This window comes from Sturnira hondurensis, unplaced genomic scaffold (assembly GCF_014824575.4).
Source record: "Sturnira hondurensis isolate 20B ecotype Veracruz unplaced genomic scaffold, ASM1482457v3 Scaffold0014384, whole genome shotgun sequence".
Classification (NCBI taxonomy): domain Eukaryota; kingdom Metazoa; phylum Chordata; class Mammalia; order Chiroptera; family Phyllostomidae; genus Sturnira; species Sturnira hondurensis.
This window is the reverse complement of record NW_028087015.1, coordinates 35,509,344-35,533,284: the sequence shown is the minus strand read 5'-3', so window position 1 is coordinate 35,533,284 and position 23,941 is coordinate 35,509,344. Positions and strand designations below refer to the sequence as shown.

The following is a 23,941-nucleotide window of genomic DNA, read 5'->3' as shown; positions in this document are numbered from 1 at the left end:
GCCCACCTGGCTGAGAAATCTGGAAACCTGAACTACCACCTGACTTCTTATTTTTAGGACAATGCCAAGGTCTTCTTCAAACAGTCCTTATAGATACTGCTAATTTTCTGCAGAGTTATCAGAAGCCTCTGAACCTCCAAAATGATAAGCGACTCTAGGACAGTTAAAGACCCATGTAAAGTGCATAGCGTAGTTGGTGCATCGCAAGTGCCAGGCTTCCAGATATCTTGGCTCCAAATCAGGAAGCTTCAGAAGGCCCCTGACCTCTTCAGCACCTGTGGTTACCATTTGTTTCTACCTTTGGTGTTCCCATCTCCTTTTCTTAAAAAGTATATTTTACTGATTATGCTATTACCGTTGTCCCATTTACCCCCCTTTATTCCCCTCTGCCCTGCACACCCCCTTCCACCCACATTGCCCCCCTTCTTGTCCATGGGTGATACATATAATAAGTTCTTTGGCTTCTACATTTCCTATGCTATTCTTAACTTCCCACTGTCTGTTTTCTCCCTACCATCTATGCTACTTACTCTCTGTACCTCTTCCCCAATTCCCACCTCCCACTCCCCGCTGATAACCCTCCACATGATCTCCATTTCTGTGGTTCTGTTCCTGTTGTTTGCTTAGTTGGTTTTTGTTTTAGGTTAGGTTGTTAATAACTGAGTTTGTTGTCATTTTACTGTTCATGCTTTTTATCTTCTTTTTCTCAGATCTAAATCTCTTTAACATTTCATATAATAAAAGCTTGGTGATGATGAACTCCTTTAAGGTGACCTTATCTGAGAAGCACTTTAGCTGCCCTTCCATTCTAAATGAACGCTTTGCTGGATAGAGCAATCTTGGATGTAGGTCCTTGCCTTTCATGACTTGGAATACTTCTTTTCAGCCCCTTCTTTGCCTGTAAGATCTCTTTTGAGAAATCTGCGGACAGTCTGATGGGAACTCCTTTGTATGTGACTGCCTCCTTTTGGCTTGCTGTTTTTAAGATTCTCTCTTTCTCTTTAATCTTGGGTAATGTAATTATGATATGCCTTGGTGTGTTCCTCCTTGGGTCCAGCTTCTTTGGGGTGCTCTGAGTTTCCTGGACTTCCTGGAAGTCTTATTTCTTTTGCCAGATTGGGGCAGTGCTCCTTCATTATTTCTTCAAATAAATTTTCAATTTGTTGTTCTTGCTCTTCTAGCACCACTATGATTTGGTTGTTGGGATGTTTAAAGATGTCCTGGAGGTTTCTATGCCTCCCCTCATTTTTTTGAATTCTTGTTTCTTCATTCTGCTCTGGTTGACTGTTTATTTCTTCCTTCTGGCCCAAACCGTTGATTTGAGTCCTGGTTTCCTTCCTGTCACTGTTGGTTCCCTGTACATTTTCCTTTATTTCACTTTTCATAGCCTTCATTTTTTCTGCTGATTTGTGACTATATTCAACCAATTCTTGAGCATCCTGATTACCAGTGTTTTGAACTGTGCATCTGATAGGTTGGCTATCTCTTCTTCTAAATGTTGTATTTTTTCTGGAGCTTTGAACTCTTCTTTCATTTGGGCCATTTTTTTTGTCTTGGTGTGTCTGTTAGTATTAGGGGCGGAGCCTTAGGTGTTCACGGGGGAAGGGCAACCCACGTGGCTGCATCGTGACTCTGTGGGGGAGGGGTCAGAGAGGGAACAATGGCGCTTACTCTGCTCTCTGCTGTTTTTCAGTCACTTCCCCTGCTACCCACAAGCAAAGTGGGCCCTTCTGGTGCTGATTCCCCGGGTGGGTGGGTTTCTTTATGTTCTAGGACCCTGTGGATCTCTCCAGTTAACTTTGCTGTGAGGCTGGGAGTTTCTCCTGCTGCCTCCTCAACCCCGACAGGTGTTTTCTTTCTCCTCCCCCACAGGTGTTTTCAACCAGAGGTTTGAGGTTTTATTTCCCTGAGTTGGGACCCTGGGTTGTGAGGTGTGTCTCGCTTCCCAGTTGTTCTTTGGGGTCTACCTGCACGCAGCTGTGGCCCCCCCCCCCCCCCCCCCCCCCCCCCCCCCCCCCCCCCCCNTGGCGCCCCCCCCCCCCCCCCCCCCAGTCTGCCAGCTGCCGCCTCATCGGGTCTGTCAGCAGTCACCTTGCTGCGAGTCCTCTCCACCCGGCTGCCCGTCCCCGCCCCTCCTCCTGGTCTGGATGAATGTGCCTGCTTAACTCCTCGGTCGTCAGCCTTTTCATACAGTTCAATTTTCTGTCAGTTCTGGTGGTTTTTTGTTTTTAAATTTGTTGTCCTTTCGGTTGTGCGAGGAGGCACAGTGTGTCTGCCTATACCTCCATCTTGGCCGGCCCCATCTCCTATTTTAACTTAGGGGGAGAGTGTCTGTCCTTCTGGCCTAACTTCAAGGCCAGGACCTCTTCGTGAAAATGTTTATTTGTTTATTGATTTTGATGGGGGGAGAGAGTGAGACATCAGTTTGTTGTTGTTCCATGCATTTATTGGTTGCTTCTTGTATGTACCCTGACCAGGAGTTGAACCTACAACCTTGGCATATTGGGATGAGGCACTAACCAACTGAGCTACCCAGCCAGGATCTTTCCTGAGGGAGATAGAGCTGGGTCCCCTGGAAATGGCATTGACCCGATAACTCTTTTTTTTATCTTACTAGGGAAAAATCTATTTCTTCCATATATATTTAAAGATACTTATTTTTATTTTTTGAGAGGGGAAGGGAGGGAGGAAAGAGAGAACCATCGATGTTTGAGAGAAACATTGATAGGCTGCCTCTCACACATCCCCAACTGGGGAGCTAGCTTGCAACCCAGGCATGTGCCCTGATGGGGAATTGAACCGGTGACCTTTCAGTTCACAGGACAGCACCCAGTCCACTGTGGTCAGCCACACCAGCCAGGGCTAAAGTAATTTTTTATTTTCTTAAAAGTGTATTTTTTAGTTACAGTTGATGTACAATATTATAGTAGCTTCAGGTGTACAACATAGTGATGAGTCACTTGTGTACTTTGCCATGTGCTCATCTCAATAAATCTATTACCCATCTGACACTGCATGTAGTTGTTTAATATTATTGACTATGTTTCCTATGTTGTACTTTACATCTTCATGACTATTTTTTAAAAATTTTATTTATTTATCTTTAGAGGGGAAGGAGAGAGGGAGAGAAACATCAGTGTATGGTCGCTTTTCCTGCGTCCCCGGCTGGGAGTTGGCCTTCAGGGAACCAGCCTGCAACCCAGGCATGTGCCCTGACTGGGAATCGAACTGCGATCGTGTGGTTCGCAGGCCTGTGCTCAATCCACTGAGCCACACCTGCCAGGGCTATTTTCTTATATGAATAAAAATTTTTTTCCATTACAGTTAATACTCAATATCGTATTAGTTTCAAGTATTTAGCATGGTGGTTAGTCATTTTATGTTACTTAGGAGGTGATCTACCCAAGAAATCTAGTATCCACCTGGCACCACATACAGTTAACAGTTATGAAAATACTGTCGAATGCTCTCCTCGTGCTGTATTTTACACCATTGTGACTACTTTGTAACTGCCCATTGTGCTTCTTCCCCTTTTTCACTCAACCCTCAGTTCCCCTCCAGTCTGGCAACTCTCAGTTTATTCTCTGTATCTATGAGTTTGTTTCTATTTTGCTTGTGTGTTTATTTTTTTAGATTCCACATGTAAGTAATATCATGGTACTTGTCTTTTCTCTGTCTGACTTACTTCACGTAGATAATACCTGTGGGTCCATCCATGTTGTCACAAATAGCAAAATTCTATTCTTTCTTATGGCTCAGGAATATTCCATTGTGCGTATGTACCACAGCTGTTTTTATTTATTCCCCCATCAGTGGACCTAGGTTGTTTCCCTATCTTGGCTGTTGAAAATCATGCTGCAGTAAACATAGGGGTGCATATGACTTTTTGAATTAGTGTTTTGGATTTCTTTGGATGTCTACCCGGGAGTGGAATTGCTGGGTCATATGATGGTTCTGTTTTAAATTTTTTGAGAAACCGCCATACTTTTTCCACAGTGGTTGCGCCAGTTCACCATTCCACAAACAGTGCAGTCGGGTTCCCTTTGCTCCACATCCTCGCCAGCTCTTGTTGCTTGTTGATTTATTGATGAAAGTCATTTTGACAGGTGTGTGGTGTTACCTCACTGTGCTTTTAATTTGCATTTTCCCTGGTTAGTGATGTGGAATATCTTTTCTTATCTCTGTTGGCCTTCAGTATGTCCTCTTTGGAGAAATGTCTGTTCAGGTCCTTTGCCCATTTTTTAATAAGATTGTATTTTTGATGTTGTATGAGTTCCTTAGGTATTTGGATATTAACCTCTTATTGGATGTGTCATTGGTAAATAACCTTTCTCCATTCAGTAGACTGTCTTTTCATTTGGTTGGTGGTTTCCTTCACTGTGCAAAAACCTTTTAAGTGTGATGTAGTCCCATTTGCTTATTTTTTCTTTTGTTTCCCTTCCTTGGGGAGACATACTAAAAAAAAAAAAAACATTGCTAAGAGTGATGTCAGAGTTTACAGCCTGTGTTTTTTTCTAGGAGTTTTATGGTTTCAGGTTTTCCATTTAGGTTTTTAATTGATTTTGAATTTATTCTTGTGTATGGCATAAGAAAGTTGTCTAGTTCTTCAGCATATATCTGTCCACTTTTCCCAGCATCATTTATTAAGGGGACTGTCTCATTATATATCATTGCCTCCTTTGTCATAGATTAATTGACTCAATACGCGTGGCTTTATTTCTGGTTTCTCTATTCTGTTCCATTGATTTATGTGTCTCTTTTTGTGCCAGTACCATGCTGTTTTGATTACGATAGCCTTGTAGTACAGTTTGATGTCAGGTAGCATTATACCTCCAACTTGTTCTTCTTTTTCAAGATTGCTTTGGCTATTTTGGTCTTTTGCACTTTCATATAAACTTTAGGATTATTTTATTTCTGTAAAAAATGCTATTGGTATTTTGGTAGGGATTGCATCAAATCTGTGGATTACTTAGAGTAGTATGGACATTTTAATGATGTTAATTCTTCCAATTCAGGAGCACAGTGTTTGCTTTCATTTATTTGTATTTTCTTTTATTTCTTTCTTCACTGCCTTACGGTTTTCCAAGTACAGCTTTTTTACCTCCTAAATTTATTCTTAGGCATTTTATTCTTTTTGATGCAATTGTAAATAGGATTGTTTCTTTAATTTCTCTTTCTGATAGTTTATTATTGGTGTATAAATATGCAATTCATTTCTGAATATTAATTTGTATCCTGCTACTTTACTGAATTCCATCAGTAGGTCTAACAGTTTTTTTGATGGAATCTGTAGGGTTTTTTATACATAGAGTATCGTGTCATCTGCAAGTAATGACAGTTTTAGTTCTTCTTTCTAATTTGGAGGCCTTTTATTATCTGATTGCTGTGGCTAGGACTTTCAACACAGTTGAATAAATATGGTAAGGTTGGACATCCTTGTCTTGTTCCCGATCGTAAAGAAAAAGCTTTCAGCTGTTTACCAATGACTGTAATGTTAGCTCTGGGTTTGATACCTGAGGCCTTTATTATGTTGAGGTTCATCTCTATCTTTTCATTTACTTTGCATTTTCTCTTCATTATAAGGAGGTTGAGAGTGGAGAAAGATGTGGAAACAATAATTTTTAAATATTGCACCAAATTATAAAGTTGTATTTTGTGCAGGTTTTTTAATTAAATGAGTGTAGGAATAAAATAATAAGAACAGTTCTAGTCTTCACACATTTGTAACTCTGTATTTGTAGTTTGTAGTTTGTGGTGGGGGGACGAGTCAGGTGAGAAGGAAAGTAAAAGTGCAAAGTAGTGTTCCTAGTGCCACTTTGGCAGTGGAGACAGTGCACTTTCAGTTCAGAGGAAGCACAGAATTGGGCTGAGGCTGTCCTGGAGGGTGTGAGGAGGAAGGAGGACTTGAGCTGGGTGTCACACTATGTAGAAAAGGACCTGTGTCCGTTCTAGGAGAGTAGGGGTAGCCTGGGCATGGAGCAGACTCTCCCAGGGAACTGGAGTCACCAAGTGGTTTGAAGTTGGCTGGAAATTGATTTGGGGATGAACTTCCATTTGATTATCAGTCTTTTAAGAGGGTGCCTATGAAATTTTAAATTAAAAATAGAAAATTGTTTTTAAATGCAGTTTTGCTGATTTTTACAAAATACTTGGTATATTTAGAAATTATTGTTTATAAGTTTTGAACTTAGAATATTCTCTCTGTGTATCCATTTATCCATTCATCTGTCCATCTGTCACTTGTCCTCAAATAATAGTTTGGGATCTTTTACGATGTGAACAGTGTTCCCAGTGCTGAGCCAGAAACATTATTAAAATGATTCCCTTCTCCAGTCTCCACAGTCCTAATTGTTACCCAGCACATCTAGAAGAGTAAAAGGAAAGCCATAATTTTTGTATTTTTAATTTTTTCTTGTGGTAAAACACAGGTAACATAAGATTTACTGTTTCAGCCATTTTATTTATTTATTTTATTATTTTTCAGTTTATTTTAATTGTTGAAGTACAGTTTTCTGTCTTTTACTCCCATCCCAGCCCACTCCCCCGTTTCAGCCGTTTTGAAGTGCACACTTCAGTGGTGTGAAAGACATTCACCTTCTTGTCTATGTTGCGGCCATTATCACTGTCCACCCCAGTACTTTTTCATCATTTGAAACTATGCATCAGAATTTCATTCCTTTTTAAGGCTGAATAATACTGTGATTGTGTTATAGGTATATACCACATTTTGTTTATCTGTCGGACATTTTGGTGATTTCAACTTTTTAGCCATTGTGAATAAGGCTGCTTGGAACATTGTTGCACAAAATACCTGTTTGAGTCCCTGCTTCAATTCTTGATTATGTATCTAGAAGTGACAGAGTGATTCTGTGTTTAATTTTTTTCTGGAATACTTATTTTGTGTGTCAGGTCTTTACAGGAAAGTTTTTACGTGATACTTCATTTATTCTTCACAAAAACTCTGCAAAGCAGCCATTAGGACATCCATTTCACAAGGAGGAAGCTGTCTCATGGTATAGTCATTAGCCCCAGTCCACACATACACCTAGTAGGAGGCGGAGTTAGGATCTGAGTTCAGAGTTCAAACTCTTCCAATGAAGTCAAATTTTCATAAGACAGATACAGCCCACATGAGTTCTAATCTGTGAAATATTAGAATCAAAGCACATTAAAAACTCAAGTTGCAGAAGCAGCATCCTTTGGTGATGACCTGGAATGAAATGCCTACTAATTTCTAGATCACAAAGACGGTCAACCTGCCTATCTGTCTGAGTGGATGAGTGAGATGAGGCAGTGAAACCATTTGTCTCCCGAGCAGGTTAGATACTTCTCTGCAGCTACCCTGGGGCAAGGTATCCCTTGACATGAGGGATTCCAGAGTTTGCGTCCACTTTGAAAATGCAGACTCGAGCCAGAATCCTAGCTTTGCTTCTTACTAAAACATATCCTGGGACAAATTGCTTCACCTCTCTGTAGTTTAGTTTCTTCATTTGTAAAAACAAATAATAATTGTAGCTACTTCATGTAGTTTCTATGAAAATTAATGGAGTAGATCCATGCAAATAAGTGAATTTGTGCTTAAAACTATGCCCAGCATATAGTAAGCACTTTCAACCAAGGTAAGATGCTGTTATGTTTTTTCTTCTTAAATTTTTAAAATTATTAATTATTCATTAATTATTTTTTCATTGGCATGACTTCAGATGCATCATCCACCTTGGTCATTTTCTTCTGGACTTTCTCCTGTTTGACCTTTCTCCTCCTCTCTTGGGATTACCAGAACTGAGCGTATTACTCTAGGTATAATCTGATCAGACCAGACTAAAAAGTTAGGTATTGCCTTGCTTGTTCTGGACCCAATTAACCCTGATGTGTTTATAGTCATTGACTCTTCTATACTTATATATCAAGTTTAACACCATTCCTCTCTTTTTTTTCTGAAGGCAAAGAACTGAACTAAGTAATCTTAATTTCTTTCTTGTGCAAGGTCATCTTGGGTGGAGTTCAAAAACTTGTCTCTGTGTTTGATTTTTTGAGGAAACTACCATATTATTTTCTGCAGTAGCAGAAACATTTTATGTTCCCAGCAGTAGTGTTCAGTGATTGCAGTTTCTTTTTTAAATACATTTTATTGATTATGCTATTACAGTTGTCCTATTTTATTTTTTCCCTTTTGTCCCCCTCTGCCCTGCACAATCCCTCTCCCCAGCATCTTTCCTCCTTAGCCCATGTCCATGGGTTGTACATATAAGTTCTTTTGGCTTTTCCATTTTCTATACTATTCTTTAACCTCCCCACGTCTATTTCGTACCTACTATTTATGCTTCTTATTCCCTATGCCTTTCCCCCCAATCTCCCCCCTCCACCCCCATGCTGATAACCCTCCATGTGATCTCCATTCCTGTGATTCTGTTCTAGTTGTTTGCTTAGTTTTTGTTTTTTAGGTTCAGTTGTTGATAGTTGTGAGTTTGTTTTCATTTTACTGTTCATAGTTTTTGATCTTCTATTTTTTAGATCTAATCCCTTTGACATTTCATGTAATAAGGGCTTGGCGATGATGAACTCCTTGAACTTATCTGGGAAGCACTTTATCTGCCCTTCCATTCTAAATGAACGCTTTGCTGGATAGAGTAATCTAGATGGCAGGTCCTTGCTTTTCATGACTTTGAATACTTCTTTCCAGCCCCTTCTTGCCTGCAAGGTTTCTTTTGAGAAATCAGCTGATAGTCAAATGGGAACTCCTTTGTAGGTAACTGTCTCTTTTTCTCTTGATGCCTTTAAGATTCTTTCCTTCTCTTTAATCTTGGGTAATGTAATTATGATGTGCCTTGGTGTGTGCTTACTTGGGTCCAACTTCTTTGGGACTCTCTGAGCTTCCTGGACTTCCTGGAAGTCTGTTTCTTTTGCCAGAGTGGGCAAGTTCTCCTTCATTATTTTTTCTAATAAACTTTCAATATGTTGCTCTTCCTGTTCTCCTCCTGGCACCCCTATGATTCAGATGTTGGAATGTTTAAAGTTGTCCTGCAGATACCTAAGCCTCTCCTCATGTTTTTGAGTTCTTGTTTCTTCATTCTGTTCTGGTTGACTGTTTATTTCTTCCTTCTTCTACAAACTGTTGATTTGAGGCCCAGTTTCCTTCCTGTCACTGTTGGTTCCCTGTATATTTTCCTTTATTTCACTTTGCATAGCCTTCACTTTTTCCTCTGTTTTGCAACCATACTCAATCATTTCTGCGAGCATCCTGATTACCAGTGTTTTGAACTGCGCACCTGATAGGTTGGCTATCTCTTCATTGCTTAGTTCTATTTTTGGAGCTTTGATCTGTTCTTTCAGTTGGGTCATATTTTCTTGTCTCTGTCAACCAGTTATATAGTAAGGGGTGGAATCTTAGGTATTTGACAGGGTAGGGCAACCCACATGGGTGCCTTGTAGTGCTGTTCATGGGGGAGGGGTCCAAGCGGGAACAATGGGCTTACTCAGCTCTCAGTCGCTTCCCCCACTACCCACAAGCAAATTGGGCCCTTGTGGTGCTCATTCCTGGGTGGGTGGGTTTGTGTACATTCTAGGATCCTGTGGGTCTCTCCAGTTAACTCTCCTGTGAGGCTGGGAGTTTTCTCCCACCAGTGCAACCCCCACAGATTTTTTTTCAGTCAGAGGTTTTACATTGCTGGAATGCTGGGTTGTGTGGTCTCTCGTTCCCCAGTTGTTCCTTGGGGTTTACCCGCATGCAAATGTGGGACTACTCAGTCTGCCAGCTGCCGCCTGGCCTGCCCTGGCCTGCCCTAGCCTTGCTGTGTGTTCTCTCTGACCTGGCTGCCCGTCTCTGCCCCTCCTACTGGTCTGGATGAATGTTTCTTCTTTGACTCCTTGGTTGTTGGACTTCCTTCCATACACCTCAATTTTCTGGCAGTTCTGGTTATTTTCTGTTTTTAAATTTGTACTTTTTTTGGTTGTGCAAGGAGGCAAAGTATATCTACCTAGGCCTCCATCTTGGCAGGAAGTCTCTGATGACAATTTCTTTATATCCTGGCCAATATGTTATCACTTTCTTTTCTGTTTTGATAGTAGCCATTTTAATAGGATGGAGTAGTAGTATTTTATTATGGTAGTAGTAGCAGTAATGCTGAAGTAGTATTTTATTATGGTTTCAATATGCATTTCTCTAATGATTAGTGACTTGAATATCTTTTCATGTACCAATTGGCCATCTGTATTTCTTCAGAGAACATAAATGAGAATAAATGTTTTTCCTGAGCTGGTTAATGTGCCCAGGTATACTAATAATAAGCGACTGATTTGAGGTTACTGAGTGCATGAGCCCTGGTGCTTGTAGTCTGAAAGAGCTTAATGAACACATACCTTAACGAAGAATGAAAGACATTGTACTTTAAACCTCCGATTTCCAAAGTTATTTGTTGTTTCTCTGCATGTAAGGATAAGTGGTAAAAACAAAAAACAAAAAAAAACCCCAGCAAGCCCTGAAAATCCTGAAAATTCTAGATTAGTAATACATAGTAATTGTATTTTTTCAATATTGTTTTTAAAATTATAATTATGGAAAGACATGAAATGTAAAAGGCACCAAAGGGCAAAAATATTTCTGTTTTTGACTCTGAATTCAAAGTAAATTAGTTATTTTCTTTTCTTTTTTAAAATAGGGTTATACATCATTTTGGAATGACTGTATATCATCTGGATTACGTGGCTGTATGTTAATTGAATTAGCATTAAGAGGAAGGTTACAACTAGAGGCTTGTGGAATGAGACGTAAAAGTCTATTAACAAGAAAGGTAAGAGGGGTGCCGGACAACGTGTCCTTGTCAAAGGGTTTGTGCTGCCTAAAAATGGAGAGTGTCTCTGTTAATGGACTTCAAAGATTAAAGAGGAAGTTGATTTTAAAGTTTTTATTAGATCATGTTTCTGTATATTTTTTTAATTCTTGGTTTCCTGGTTCTTTGTGCATATGAGGAGTATAATGCACTGTTACAGTCACTGGCCATTGCATCTCATGTGTTCAGAAAGACACCAGACTTCATTTGCTGCTGCTGAAAGCCATACTGCATTTTGCCATGTATAATCCACTTCCATGTGTACTGTATTCACACATTTTGGCCTGAACTTTCAGGGGAAAAAAAACTTCTGTTTTAATCTTTAAAGTAAATATATTTATTTATATTTAGAAACAAAACTAATGATCATATTCCTGGGGATTGTTTTACATATGGATATCATTGTTTTCTAGAGTTACACTTTTAACACATAAGCATAAGTAAAAGAATTGAAAACATTTATACGGAATTAGTACTACCCACGTTTCACATGCATCCTTACTTTTCCTTCAGAAATTTGGGCAAAATGCACATTATACATGGCAGAATATGGTAATTTGGGAAGACTTGACATAATTTTCATTGTGTTTTTGGGAGCATGGTGTTTCAAAACTTTTTTCCCTTAATACAGTGTCCTAATGCAATCCAAATAGTTTTAGGTCAGAATGGAATTTTTTTATTGCTATGTTATACAGAGTAATAATCCTATAGGAAAAAAGCCATTAATGATTCTTTAAAGGTATATACAAAGTAAATATGGTATAGCAGAAAATAGTTTTCATGGGACTTCAAATTTAAATTTAAAGTCAAATGAGCTGACGTAAGATTAGCTTTAAAATTACTGTTTTAGATAACTATATATATTATAAAGCAGAGGGTAATTTTATTTCATTTTACTGTACAACCACAGAATTATGGAGGAAAATACCTTAAGAATCTGCTGTTACAGTTATTGATGAGATATACACATGGGTTGCTAGTAATTATAGTAGTTATAAGTAATTTTGCATTAATGTTACGGATCCCAGACCTGAAGAGAAAATGTATTGGTACTGGTTCTTTGCACTGACGTTCATAAGTCTTGGTGGTAACAAGACCGGTCTTGTGTTGGTCACCAACAGCACTTTTTAGTGCTGAGTCTGCCGGCCCTTGCGCTTCACCCTGGAGATGCAGTGATGACCAGGACACGTGTTCCTGCCTGTGTGGGCTTCTTGTTTCATCTGTGTGTTTTGGGGATCTTAGTTAAGTAGGTAGTTGATACGTCTTTTGGAAAAATACTCGTGTGATTTAATTTTTACACATAAACCAGTTTTCTTTATAGCTGTCCTGTTTTCTTACATGCTCCATCAGAGAAAATTTAGCAGTATTAATCTTCAGATGCTAAAATACACCGTATAACTCCATTAACTCCATTGAAATTCACCTTATGTTCAGTCTGAGAGAGTTATGCTTGGGTTCTCCTGGGATTTCCTGTGACATTTTTACTGCTTTCAACCCTCTGTTTTCTGGATCTGATGTTTTCTTCCATCCTTGCGGGAGACTGTTTGGAGACTTCGCGTTCCTGTAGATGCTACTTCAGTTTTATTTGACGGTTTAGTTTTATTTGGCTGGCAGTAGAATGTTAGATTTAAAGTATTTTTTCATGGAATTTTTGAAGGTATTTTCCCATTGTCTAATAGTTTAGAGTTGTGGTTAAAGTTTGATGCCTGTCTGATTTTCATTCTTTGTTTGCGTTATGCTTTTTTTCTTTCTGGAAGCATTTGGGGTCTTCTGTTTGTTCCTGGCGTTCTGAAATTGTGTCATTCATCTTGATGTGAGTCTTTAAACATTTGTTACACATGCATGCACTCTTTCAGTTTGAAAATGTGTCTTTTGGTTTTGGATCGTTTTCTTAATATTGTATTTTATGCCCTCCACTTTCTAGGACTCTTGTCAGTTGGATGTGGGCTTTTGGCTACTCTTTCTTCTTTTTTCTTTGTGTATTTCCCAGTTTTATTGAATTGTAATTGACATTCTCTGACTTCTCTCATCTTTAACCCTCTGTTGCATTTTTTTTATTGTGGCTCTCATGTTTTTTATTTCCAGGAGCGCTTTCTTGTTTTTTATTGTGGCTTCTCATTCTTGTTTTGTGTAATATCTTTAAAATCTCAGATGATATTATGGCTTTTCTAAAAGTTTCTTTTGTGTTATCCGTGTTTCATCAAAGTTCTTATTTCCTTTCTATTTTGGTTTCTTTGCTGATGTTCAGGCTTTCTCTCAAATGTCTTGTCGCCCTTGGTTATCTGTTCAGATTGAAGAAGGAGACTTCCTCCTCCAAAGGAAAAGTAGAAATTACAGGTGTGGGCACAGAATATTTGCCAGTGAGCTACATGTTACTGAATTTTATTAAGGAGTTTTGGACTTACTTGGAGTTAGAAGAGTTTTAAGCAGAAACAGTGGAATGCCATGATAAGATTTGTCTTATGTAAAGATCACTGAAGAGAATGGATTGAAAGGGTTAAAACTAGCGAGGGAACTTAAATTGATCCACACGAAAGATAACCAGGTTAAGTAAACTAGAATTGTTGCAGAGTTGATAGAGAAAAGTGGTCCCTCTGAGACAGATTAGGGGACCGAAATTCGTAAGAAAAAAGATCTTGTACCCAGGTTATTGGGACCCTGATGTAAGACCGCTCTCTAAGTGGGTGGGGTGGGCATGAGGTGGGCACTCAGGCTAGCTTGCACAGATTTCAGGAGTGAGTTGGGTAGTAAGAAGGGGTGTGGCGTGAGGCTGCTGTGTAGACACAACTTGCTCTCCCCAGGTTCTCCTTTTTTCCTGTCCTCTCTGACCCCCTTACTGAAAGCGTGGTTTCCAAGAGCACTGTCCAGAGAACTTTCTGCCATGATGAAAATACTCTGCGTGGGCGCTGTCCGGTGTGATAGCCACAGGCCACGTTTGTCTGTGAGCCAGATGCTTGAAATGTGACTGTTGCAAATCAGGACATGCCGTGAATAAAAACACACACTTTATTTTGAAGACTTAAACTATGGAATAAGAAGGATGTAAACTATCTCAATTTAAAAATACTTATTGCAGCCCTGGGCAGGTGCTCACTTGATTGGAGTGTCACCCACACACCAAAGGGTTATGGGTTCGATCCTTGGTTGGGGTGCGTATGGGGGCCAACCAATTGATGTTTCTCTTTCACATTCTTTCTCTCTCCCCATCCTCTGTAAAATCAGTAAATATATCCTTGGGTGAGGATTAAAAAATAAAATAAAAAATTTAATTGCATGTTAATATTTTGGCTATAATGGGTTAAGTAAAATATATTAAAATTAATTCCACCTTTTTTTTTCTTTTTTTAATTTTTTAAGATTATTTATTTATTTATCTTTAGAGGGGAAGGAGAGAGGTAGAGAAACATCAATGTATGGTTGCCTTTCATGCATCCCCTGCTGGGAGTTGGCCTGCAGGGAACCGACCTACAACCCAGGCGTGTGCCCTGACTGGGAATCAAACCATGATCCTCTGGTTCGCAAGCCTGTGCTCAATCCACTGAGCTGCACCAGCCAGGGCTGTTTTTTTCTTTTTCAATATAACTACTAATACTTTAAGAATAGATTTGTGTTATGCATTTATGGTTCTTAATATATTGGGTCACACTGTCTCAAATAGATATGGTATGTGTACTTCAACCTTTTAGAAGATGATTGCATTTTTTGAACAAAAATATAAAGGACACATTGTTGAGGATAAATTTAAGAGAGGACTGTTGCATTCAAAAATAATGCTGTTAAATTTCATAACATTTTAATAGCTTAAATAGAGTAATATACAGATTTAAATTTGGTATTATACAATTTAAACTAGAAATTTGTTGCAGAGGCAGCAAGAACATTAATGAAGGCTATAGGGGTCTATTACTTGGCTAAAGCAGTGTAGCATTTTTCTGTCTCATCCCCCAAATCTGGATTTTTCTGCTGTTAAGGTGGAAAACTGTATCCTAATATAGTTTAGACAAAAATTTGTAGTATTTAAAAATTTTATGTCATCAAGCCTATTGGTATTTTCTTTGTTGTCAGAACTTTGAAGAAACCTTTCTCACCTTCCAAATTATATTTCATTATGTAAATCTTTATTTTATTGTGGTATAAGCTCCGAGGAGTCATCTTACTACTTTTTATTATTAATTTATTAGACAGTTTTAATAATATTTGTTGACAAATATATTTTTCTACTCATTAAATGCTACCTTGTATCATATACTGAGTTTTTACATAGTTAAAACTGTTTCTGGAGCTAATAAATGTTTAAAAATGAATTTATGGCTAGATAGCCCAAGGTTCAGTAGTGAAAGTGATTATGGTTAGTATAAACTGTTCTAGCACTTTGCTTTACTAATTAAGCTTATTTTTATTCATGATTGTAGCTAATCTGCTTAGGTGAAACGTTGGATTTTCTTGATATAGAAGTAATTTATATAGAAGTACTTGATATAGAAGTACTGAATGTACACTGGGGGCTTTAGCCACAATGAATTATTTGCATAACTAAGTTTTTCATTTAAAGAGAACAAGTCTCTTTAAGAATCTATGGGTCATTTTTTTCTTAATGCTTACCTTTTAGGTGATCTGTAAGTCTGATGCCCCAACGGGGGATGTCCTTCTTGATGAAGCTCTAAAGCATGTTAAGGAGACTCAGCCTCCAGAAACAGTCCAGAACTGGATTGAATTACTTAGTGGTAAGTTTCTGTGTGTGTAAACTAAAAATCGAATTCTGTTTAAAATTTTTTTGGTACAAGTTTAAAATCCTTTTAAAAGGAACTTAGACAAAATAGCCAAGAACTTGTTTTGTAATTTAGGTGTAAGTTGTAAGATATCAGTCACTGAACAGGGAAAGTAGTGGTTTTTAAAATTTCATGCCCTTGACCAAGACTGAGCAGGTGTTGAGCGAGATGTTAATATCCTCCTTTAGAGCTCCCATGCTTCTTCAGCAGGACTGCCTCTGCTGTCTTACTCTGGGTAGGCTAGGCTACGCTTTGGTGACAAACAACCCCCAGACCGCAAAGGCTTAAAACGATAGTTTATTTCTCAGGCATACTGCCAGTCTGTCACGGCCACTTCATTCTCCCTCTGACAGGCAGACAGGTGGGACTGCCCCCCCCCCCGCCCCCCCCCAGGGCACTGTCTGTTACTGGTGTGAAAGGAGGAAGAGCATGGCAGGTCTCTCAGGCTCTTCAGTTGCTGCTCAGAAACGGCGGGTTTCAGGTTCCATTGTAGAGTAAGTTATTTGTGTATTTGTCTAATCTAGGCAGAGAGCGCCTTCCGTACAAGAAGACCTAAGTTTTCTTGTTCTTCCTCTCTACTATTAACATAAAACGTACCTGTGCATACAGTTGACCCTTGAGCAGCATAAACTCCATGGGTCCACTTATATGTGACATTTTTCAGTGGATACTATAAATGTATTTGTTTCCCCTTAGGACTTTATTAATAACATTTTTCTGACTGACTTTATTGCAAAAATACAGTATATAATATAACAAAGTAAAGTATGTGTTAATTGTCTTTATGTTATTGGTAAGGCCTTCTGGTCAACAGGAGGCTATTAGTAGTTAAGTTTTGGGGAAGTCAAAAGTTACATGTAGATTTTCGACTGCTCAGGGGTCAGCGCCTCTACCCCATGTGTTGTTTAAGGCTCAGCTGTACATGTGTTATTTCATTTCATGTTTAGACAAATCATTGCTTAGCAGAACTATTAAACACGTGGACTTTGTCAGATTGGTAGTTAACGTGGCGTTGTTTTTTTACTTAGAGTTTCTAAAATAATAGTCTCTATTAGGATGGTCTTTTAGTAATAAAATTTTGAGCTTTGCATGTTTGTTTATTTAAAATTTGAATATACATACTCCATTATTAGCTACTAGGGCAATAATGGGCACTTTACACTTAGGGCAGGATTCATTCTTCGTTTTGATAATTTTGAAATTTTGGTTTTGACCACCCTCTCGTAGATCTGCTGGTAAAGTTGCTTACCTCATTGAGGGAGAAACTTTATTCTTTACCTTCTTCTTTTTTTGTTAAATATTTTATTTACTTATTTTTAGAGGGGAAGGGAAGGAGGAAGTGAGGGACAACATCCATTGGTGGCCTTTCCTGTACCCCCTAACTGAGGACCAGCCCTGTAACCCAGACATGTGCCCTGACCTGAAATTGAACCTTTTGGTTCACAGGCAGGCCCCTAATCCACTGAGTCACACTAGCCAGGATTACTCTTTCTCTTCATGTTTATGAGATTGCTGATGTCTTAACTGATCACTTCTTCTGCAAGAGTCTTTTAAATTACTTTGCCCATTTTATGAGAATTTGTTTGGTTAAAACTAGATAATGCTGTCCACAAGTCCACTTACTCAGCACATACCAGTAGAGCATGTCATTGTGTGCCCAACTCATTGTCACCTCTCTGGTTATCTGTGTTCTGTTTATGCCTGTTGGTGACATGTTGCCATCTGACAGACTCGGAGATTAACATCAACCGTGTATGTTAAATATTAACAAATACAGTTATTTTAGAAAAAAGTGGAAGTAATGGTAACTTGTAACCGTACCTTAGTGGATCATTTTGTACGTCCTTTGAAGATCACTGACCTAAGCAACCTTTGGTTGAGCTCATTTTGTGCTGCCATTGTTGACCACCTCTGTTACTGCAAATTAGAACTTGTAGTTAGGTTCTCAGCTGGCCTGGAGGAGGGTTTCTCAAAGTTTACCTGGGGTAGGGAGATACCAAGGGGTTAATTTTATTACTACTTAACATTGTGCATCATACAAGCTAAACCTCCTGATATATTGTGAACATTATTTATATGTGTGTATATCTCATTAATTTAAAAATTAATATGCACATATTTGAGGCAAAGACTTAAAAATGTTTAACAGTGTTTTTAAGAATAAAGAGCTTCTGCCCTGGCTGGTGTAGCTCAGTGCATTGATCATGGGCCCTATGAACCAAAGGGTCACCAGTTTGATTCCCAGTCAGGGCACATGCCTGGGTTGTGGGCCAGGTTCCCAGTAGGGGGCACGTGAGAGGCAACCACACACTGATGTTTCCCTCTCTTTCTCTTCCCTTCCCCTCTCTCTAAAAATAGAAAAATAAAGTCTTTAAAAAAAAGAGAATAGTTTCCGGCTTTCTGAAATCTTAAGGCCTGCAGTTGATCAGCTTGGTCACAAGGTGTCGCCAGACTGCCAGATTTCTGAACAGCTGCTTTTTTAAAAAATTTAATGTCAAGAAGGGGAAGGTTTTTTTTTTTTGTAGTAAAATTATGTAGGTAGATGTTCTACTGAGGTAGTTTCTGGGCAGAGGACATAACCTTTGAGGAACTTTTCCTCTGTGTATATACTGTAGTTTGCCGTGTATAATGTGCACCTATGTTTTTGGCCCAAACTTCCAGGGGGAAAAAATCTTTTGTATTATGGTATATAGATCTGGAATTAGTACCACCCCATATAATGCACCTCCTTATTTTTCCCTCAAAAATTTGGGCAAAAAGTGTGCATTATTCATGGAAATACGGTATTTCTTTCAAGTTCCTTTATAAAAAAGTGAATAAGTAAATTCTGTATATTTTAAATATGCTTTTTAATTTAATAAAGTCTTTTTATATAAACAGTGAATAAATTAGGGACTGAGGAATAATAATATGAATTACAGTAACATCTTTTAATCTGGAATTTTTAGTATTTATTTTTCAGGCATTTATTACAGGTATTTAAAAGGTATTTAATATTCTGCTTAAATTGAAACAGCTATATTTTTAGTAGCTAGCATAAGTTAAACCTTTATTGTATCTTTTCTTTACTCATCCAGCTACCCTTCTCCCACCCCAATTTATACTGGTTTCTTAAAGTATGCTAATTTCAAGGGTGAGTCTCTTTGGATTTTGCCTAATTTGCTTCTTTTAAGATAAAAAGCAAAAGTGTCAGGATACCAAGACACTTTAACCACTCAGTTATTTTTGGGGGGTTGTCAAAATAGTAGTAAACATTGTTACACTGTTTTAGCCTTCTACTTATGATATTTCTTCATTCTTTCAAATGCCTGAGGAGATCTGAATAACATTTTTGTTGAAGTGAGCACACAAAGTTTGCCCTTTTCCAGCAAATTGCTACGAAAGAAGATGATGTCTAATTCCCTTTTTATTACTTCCTCTGAGGCAGGAAGGGTTGCCCATAAAAATGTGTAGCCTTAAGTGGAACACCTTACTCGAAGGTGGGTCTGTCTTTGTTCAGTCTTCTCATTTTTAGTAGCATTGAACTGTAAGTTAGCATATTTTGGAATTGAGAAATTTCTTACAGCAACTTTATAAGCATTACATTGATTACAATCTGTATGATTTTATTGTGGATAAGTTGTAGATAAACCTTAGTATGACTTAAATACAGTAAACAGTAAGTCATAAACTGCTGATCCCATTTATTTCCCATGAGAAAGAAAAAATTACTGTGTAGCACCATTAGGAGGATTTTTTTTTTTTTAGGTCTGCAAAGAGAAATTTAACTATGGGTTTCTCAGAATAATCTTAATTGCCCCCCATCCCCTCCCACCTCTGTGCTCCCCCGCCCACTCCCATTGTTTGGGAATAGATGGCTGATATAGTCTCTGAGGTATAGAGTATCTTCCTGTTTGACTAGTGAATTGCTAGGGAATGATTCTTTGATAACTGACAAATTATTATAAGCATAGTTAATTAATAATTTATCTTAGAATTGAACTAGTTTTTTATGGGCTTTTATGTAAATTTGGCTATTGAGTAATTTATGTTAACATTTTTTAGTTTCTGTTATTCCCATTACCATTTAGTCCTTCTATACCCACCTCCCCCTGGCAATCACCACACTGTTGTCCATGTCCACGAGTCCTTTTTCCTTTTTGCGCAATCCCTCCCTTTTCTACTCTCCACAGCCCCCCCCCCCACTCCTGCTGTCATCCTGCTCTCTGTGAGACTTTCTCTCTTTTCCGAGTTAGTTCAGTTTGTTCATTAGGTTCCATATATGCGTGGAATCATACAGTATTTGTCTTTCTCTGAATGGCTTATTGCACTGAGTATAATGTTCAGGTCCATCCATATTCTCGCAGAGGGCAAAAGTTCCTTTTTTATGGCTGAACAGAATTCCATTGTGTAAATGTCCCATAGTTGTTTGTCTAGTTGTCCACTGATGGACACTTGGGAGTGGTTTACTAGTTTAAATTTCCAAAAGTTAATCGAGAATGTTAGAAAACACAACCTTGCCACTTCTAGCCTAGTGACTTAGGCTACCTACTACCAGCCAATGGCATTAAGAAACCAATACAAAACCCAGTCTCTGGTGAAAGGCGCAGCAGGCAGGCATTTATTGAGGAGACACTGGGGTTGGTACGGCAGTTAAAGTTCTACGTGTACTCATTGCCTGTCCACTCTATTTCTCCTGCTTGGAATGCAGGCTCCTCTTCCTTTTGTAGGATGTCGAATTCTGCTGGATTCCAAGATTCAGCTTTAAAGTTTTTTCTCTTGTAACTTTCCCAGAAATACTCCTTAACCTCAAGTGTGAGTAATCTCTTATTTCACTGGGCACTTTGTTCATAGTGTTTTTATGGCCCTATTTGCATTTTATTCTAGCCAGTATAGTTATATTATGCATCTTTTTTCTTCACTTGATTTTAAATTTCTACAGTTAGAAATATGTCTTACTTTGTATTTTTAGAACCTAGCATGATTGTTTTTAGACCATTATAAATACGGTAAATTCTTTCTGCCAAAGTGCTGATTCTGTACGTGGATAAATAACGATAATTAAAGTTTCTGGAGAGCTTACCATGTACCAGGTTCTGTTCTAAGAACTTGCTGTATCTTAGCTCATTTAATCCTCATAATAACCCTGTGCGCTGAGCGTACTTATCTTCACTTTACAGTTGAGAAGAGAGAGGTTAAGGAACCTTGCCCACAGTCCCAGAGCTAGGAGATGACCAAGTTGAAACTCTGGCTTGCTCTTATAACATTAGGCTACAGTGCTTCATCAAGTAACTGTTAATGATTTCTTAGCATTAAATGTAGGTATGAGTTTAACACCAGAAACTGAAATAAGTTTTTATTTATTATTAAATTATGTTTTTTAAAATATGATTAGGTTTTAAAGTCTAATAGGGCCCCCAAATATACTTGAGCTCTTGTCTCTTTCTCTCTCTCTCTTTTTTTTAATTCTCACCTTAGGGCATTTTTATTTCCATGACTTTTAGAGAGGGTGGGGCAGAGAGAAACATCAATCAGTTGTCTCTAGTATGTGCCCAGACTGGGGATCATATGCATCCAGACTATATGAACCTAGATTGAGGACCACACACACCCCGACCTGAGACCAGGGATCAAACATGCAATCAAGCCATATGCCCTTGACTGGGAGTCGAACCCACAACCTTTCTGTTACGGGATGATGCTCCAGCCAACTGAGCCACACTGGCCAGGGCAGCTGTTCTCCTTTTTGAAGTTACCAAGGAAATTGAATGCAGTGATTGTCTTTTGTGGAAGCTAATTTGCCAAGGTTTTTTTAATTGGAAAAAGTCATATTGTCTCTAAATGTAGGTGGTGACTTCAATTTACTAATAATTCATGGCACCAACACTTATTTGATCATTTTTTTTAAGTTTGTAGTTACACACTGTGAATCACAAGATGAAACATAGCAGTTCCAGATCATTTACTCTTTTACAAAAATAGCTCTTGCCCTGGCTGGGTAGCTCAGTTAATTGGAGTCTTGTACTGCGCACCAAGAGTTGTGGGTTCAATTCCCGGTCAGGGCACATCCTTAGGTTGTGAATTTGGTGGCCAGTCTGGGCATGTACGGGAGGCAACAGACCGGTGTTTCTCACATCGATGTTTCTCTCTCAGTCCCTTTCCCTCTCTCTAAAATCAATAAGCTTGTCCTCTGGTGAAGATTAAAGAAGAATAGCTCTTTTCTCTTCATCATGTTCATGTGTTTCTTTAAATTATTTAAATATTTATGTAGCCATTGTAAAGTCTTTGCTAAGTCCGTTGTCTCTGTGGTCTGCATTATGTCTGATTTGGTTGATAGTTTCTATTCTAAAACTATCCTTAGTTTTAGGTCATGTTTTCCATCTTCACAAGTTAAGCAATTTTTATTGGATGCTGGGTGTTGAGTGCCATGTTGTTGAGTGCTGAATTTTGTTGTCTTCCTTTATGTAGAGTGCTGACTTTTGTTTTGGTAGTTAAATTGCTTGTGGATTGGCTTGTTTTTTAACTTTGTTAGGCCAGGTCTAGAGTAGCCTTTTTAGTCAAGGGCTAGTTTAGCCCTGCTACAAGGCCGTGAGCCTTCTGGAGTCCTGTCTGAGCATCCTGTGTATTCATTGAGCCTTTCCATTGAGGCTGGTGGGCAGTCAAATTGTTTTAATCCCTGTTCAGCTTACAACTGGCTTGTGATTTTTCTTTGCTTAACATTGTGGAGTTTCTCACCTTCACATGCTTGGCTTTGTTTTCAGCCGGATTCAAGGGAATACCATGCAGATTTCTAGAGCCTGTAACCCGCACAGTTCTCTCTTCCAGTACTTTGCTGTGCGTATTCCAGTTGGTTTGCCCCTGACCTCTGCCGTCTTAATCCAGTGTGACTTCTGTGCTCTGCTTTGGGTCTTCTGTCCTTCTGTTTCCTTAATGTGCCTTGAGGTAGAAAATTTGGGCAGTAGTAGGGCTCCCTTAGGTTTCTCTCAAGGATTGCAGCTCTGGGCTGCCTTTTGATTAGCAGGTGAAAACAGTTGTTTAGTATATTTTACCCAGATTTTTCATTGTTTAAAGTGAGAGGGCAAGTCCAGGGCTGATTACTCTACCAAAGCCCTGTATTTTGTAGTGTTAACTCACACGCTAAGATAATTTTGTCTGTGGCCCACTGAGTAGTAGTAGATTTTGGGACAGCGTTGTGGCCAGAGCTTCTGAGACAGTGGGAGTGTCCCACTGTCATGTGTGCAAACAGTGGCCCCAGCCACACCTGGCTGTTCAGCACACGAAATGTGGCTTAGTGCAGCTGAAGAACTGAGATTTTATTAATTTAAATTTAATAGCTCTGTGGTTAATGCCTCCTATAGTGGACAGTGCAGTTTTAAGGTTTTTTCTCTCAGTTTTAGAAAATTTCAACCTTACAGCTTTTGCATATAATAAAAGTTCCTGTGGCTGATTTTTAACATGCCCCAATTTTAGAAAATTATTCTAGTATAAAAGTTAGTTACATGTTCATTGGAGATCATTTGGAAAATACAGAACATACAATACAGAAAATTTGTCACACAGAACTCTCAAAGATAACCAATGCCCGGACCAGGGATTGAACTGCAACCTGTGTATGTGTCCTGACCGGGAATCGAACCTACACCCTTTCAGGATGAGGCTCCAACCAACTGAGCCACACTGGCCAGGCCAAGAATAATATTTTGATATATTTCCTTCTAGTCTTCTGTAGAAAACTCTTTTTAGTGAAAAAAATCATTTGGTTTATTTTAAATATTTCTGTCTCAAAAGAAAATGTTATATTTATAACAAGATGAGGAAGATGTTTGTCCTTGAAGAATTAGCTTTATATTATTTGCCACCACAGAATAGCATAGCCTAAACAGGCTTTTCTGGCCTTGTAGGTTGGGTATTATGTAGTAGCAGTTTCAGGAATAACATATTATTTAGGAAACTTTTATTTCATTTAACTGTTGCAGATTGGTGTTTAGCAGAAAATAAACATCTTGTTTTGCTGTTGGCTACTTTCTGACAACAGCCAGAGAAAGGCCGAACATAATTTAATACTCGGCTCATCTCCACATCAGAGGAGTGATTTGAACACTGCTTTCAGTTCCATCGGTTGAGTAACTGCTGTGCCTGAGAGTGCCCGGGGGCTTAGGGTCCAGAGGCCTGGCCTTCAAGGGGTTCATGGTTTATTTGACAGGTAAACATAGTGGTATTTTCCTTCGTCTCTGGAGGGGAGAAATTAAATTTTATTTATTTTAATAGTACAAAATTTTGTAAAATTAGGTAATCTCTATCATTTTTTTAAAATTAAATTTTCAACTCCAGTTAATATAGAAATTATATTAGTTTCCAGTGTAC

General features: G+C 38.6%; 1 protein-coding gene across 2 annotated transcripts in view; it reads left to right on the top strand.

Annotated features, from left to right (window-relative positions):
* The window catches only part of GOLPH3 (golgi phosphoprotein 3), a 36,248-nt gene that overhangs the window by 8,677 nt on the left and 3,630 nt on the right, over nt 1-23,941 (top strand). Inside the window, exons 2-3 of one of the 2 annotated variants that reach the window (XM_037063127.1) lie at nt 10,659-10,790; nt 15,439-15,553. In XM_037063127.1, coding sequence (XP_036919022.1) covers nt 10,659-10,790; nt 15,439-15,553 — 247 coding nt within the window. The remainder of the gene's footprint in view (nt 1-10,658; nt 10,791-15,438; nt 15,554-23,941) is intronic. The other variant, XM_037063128.1, reaches the window with a different exon arrangement.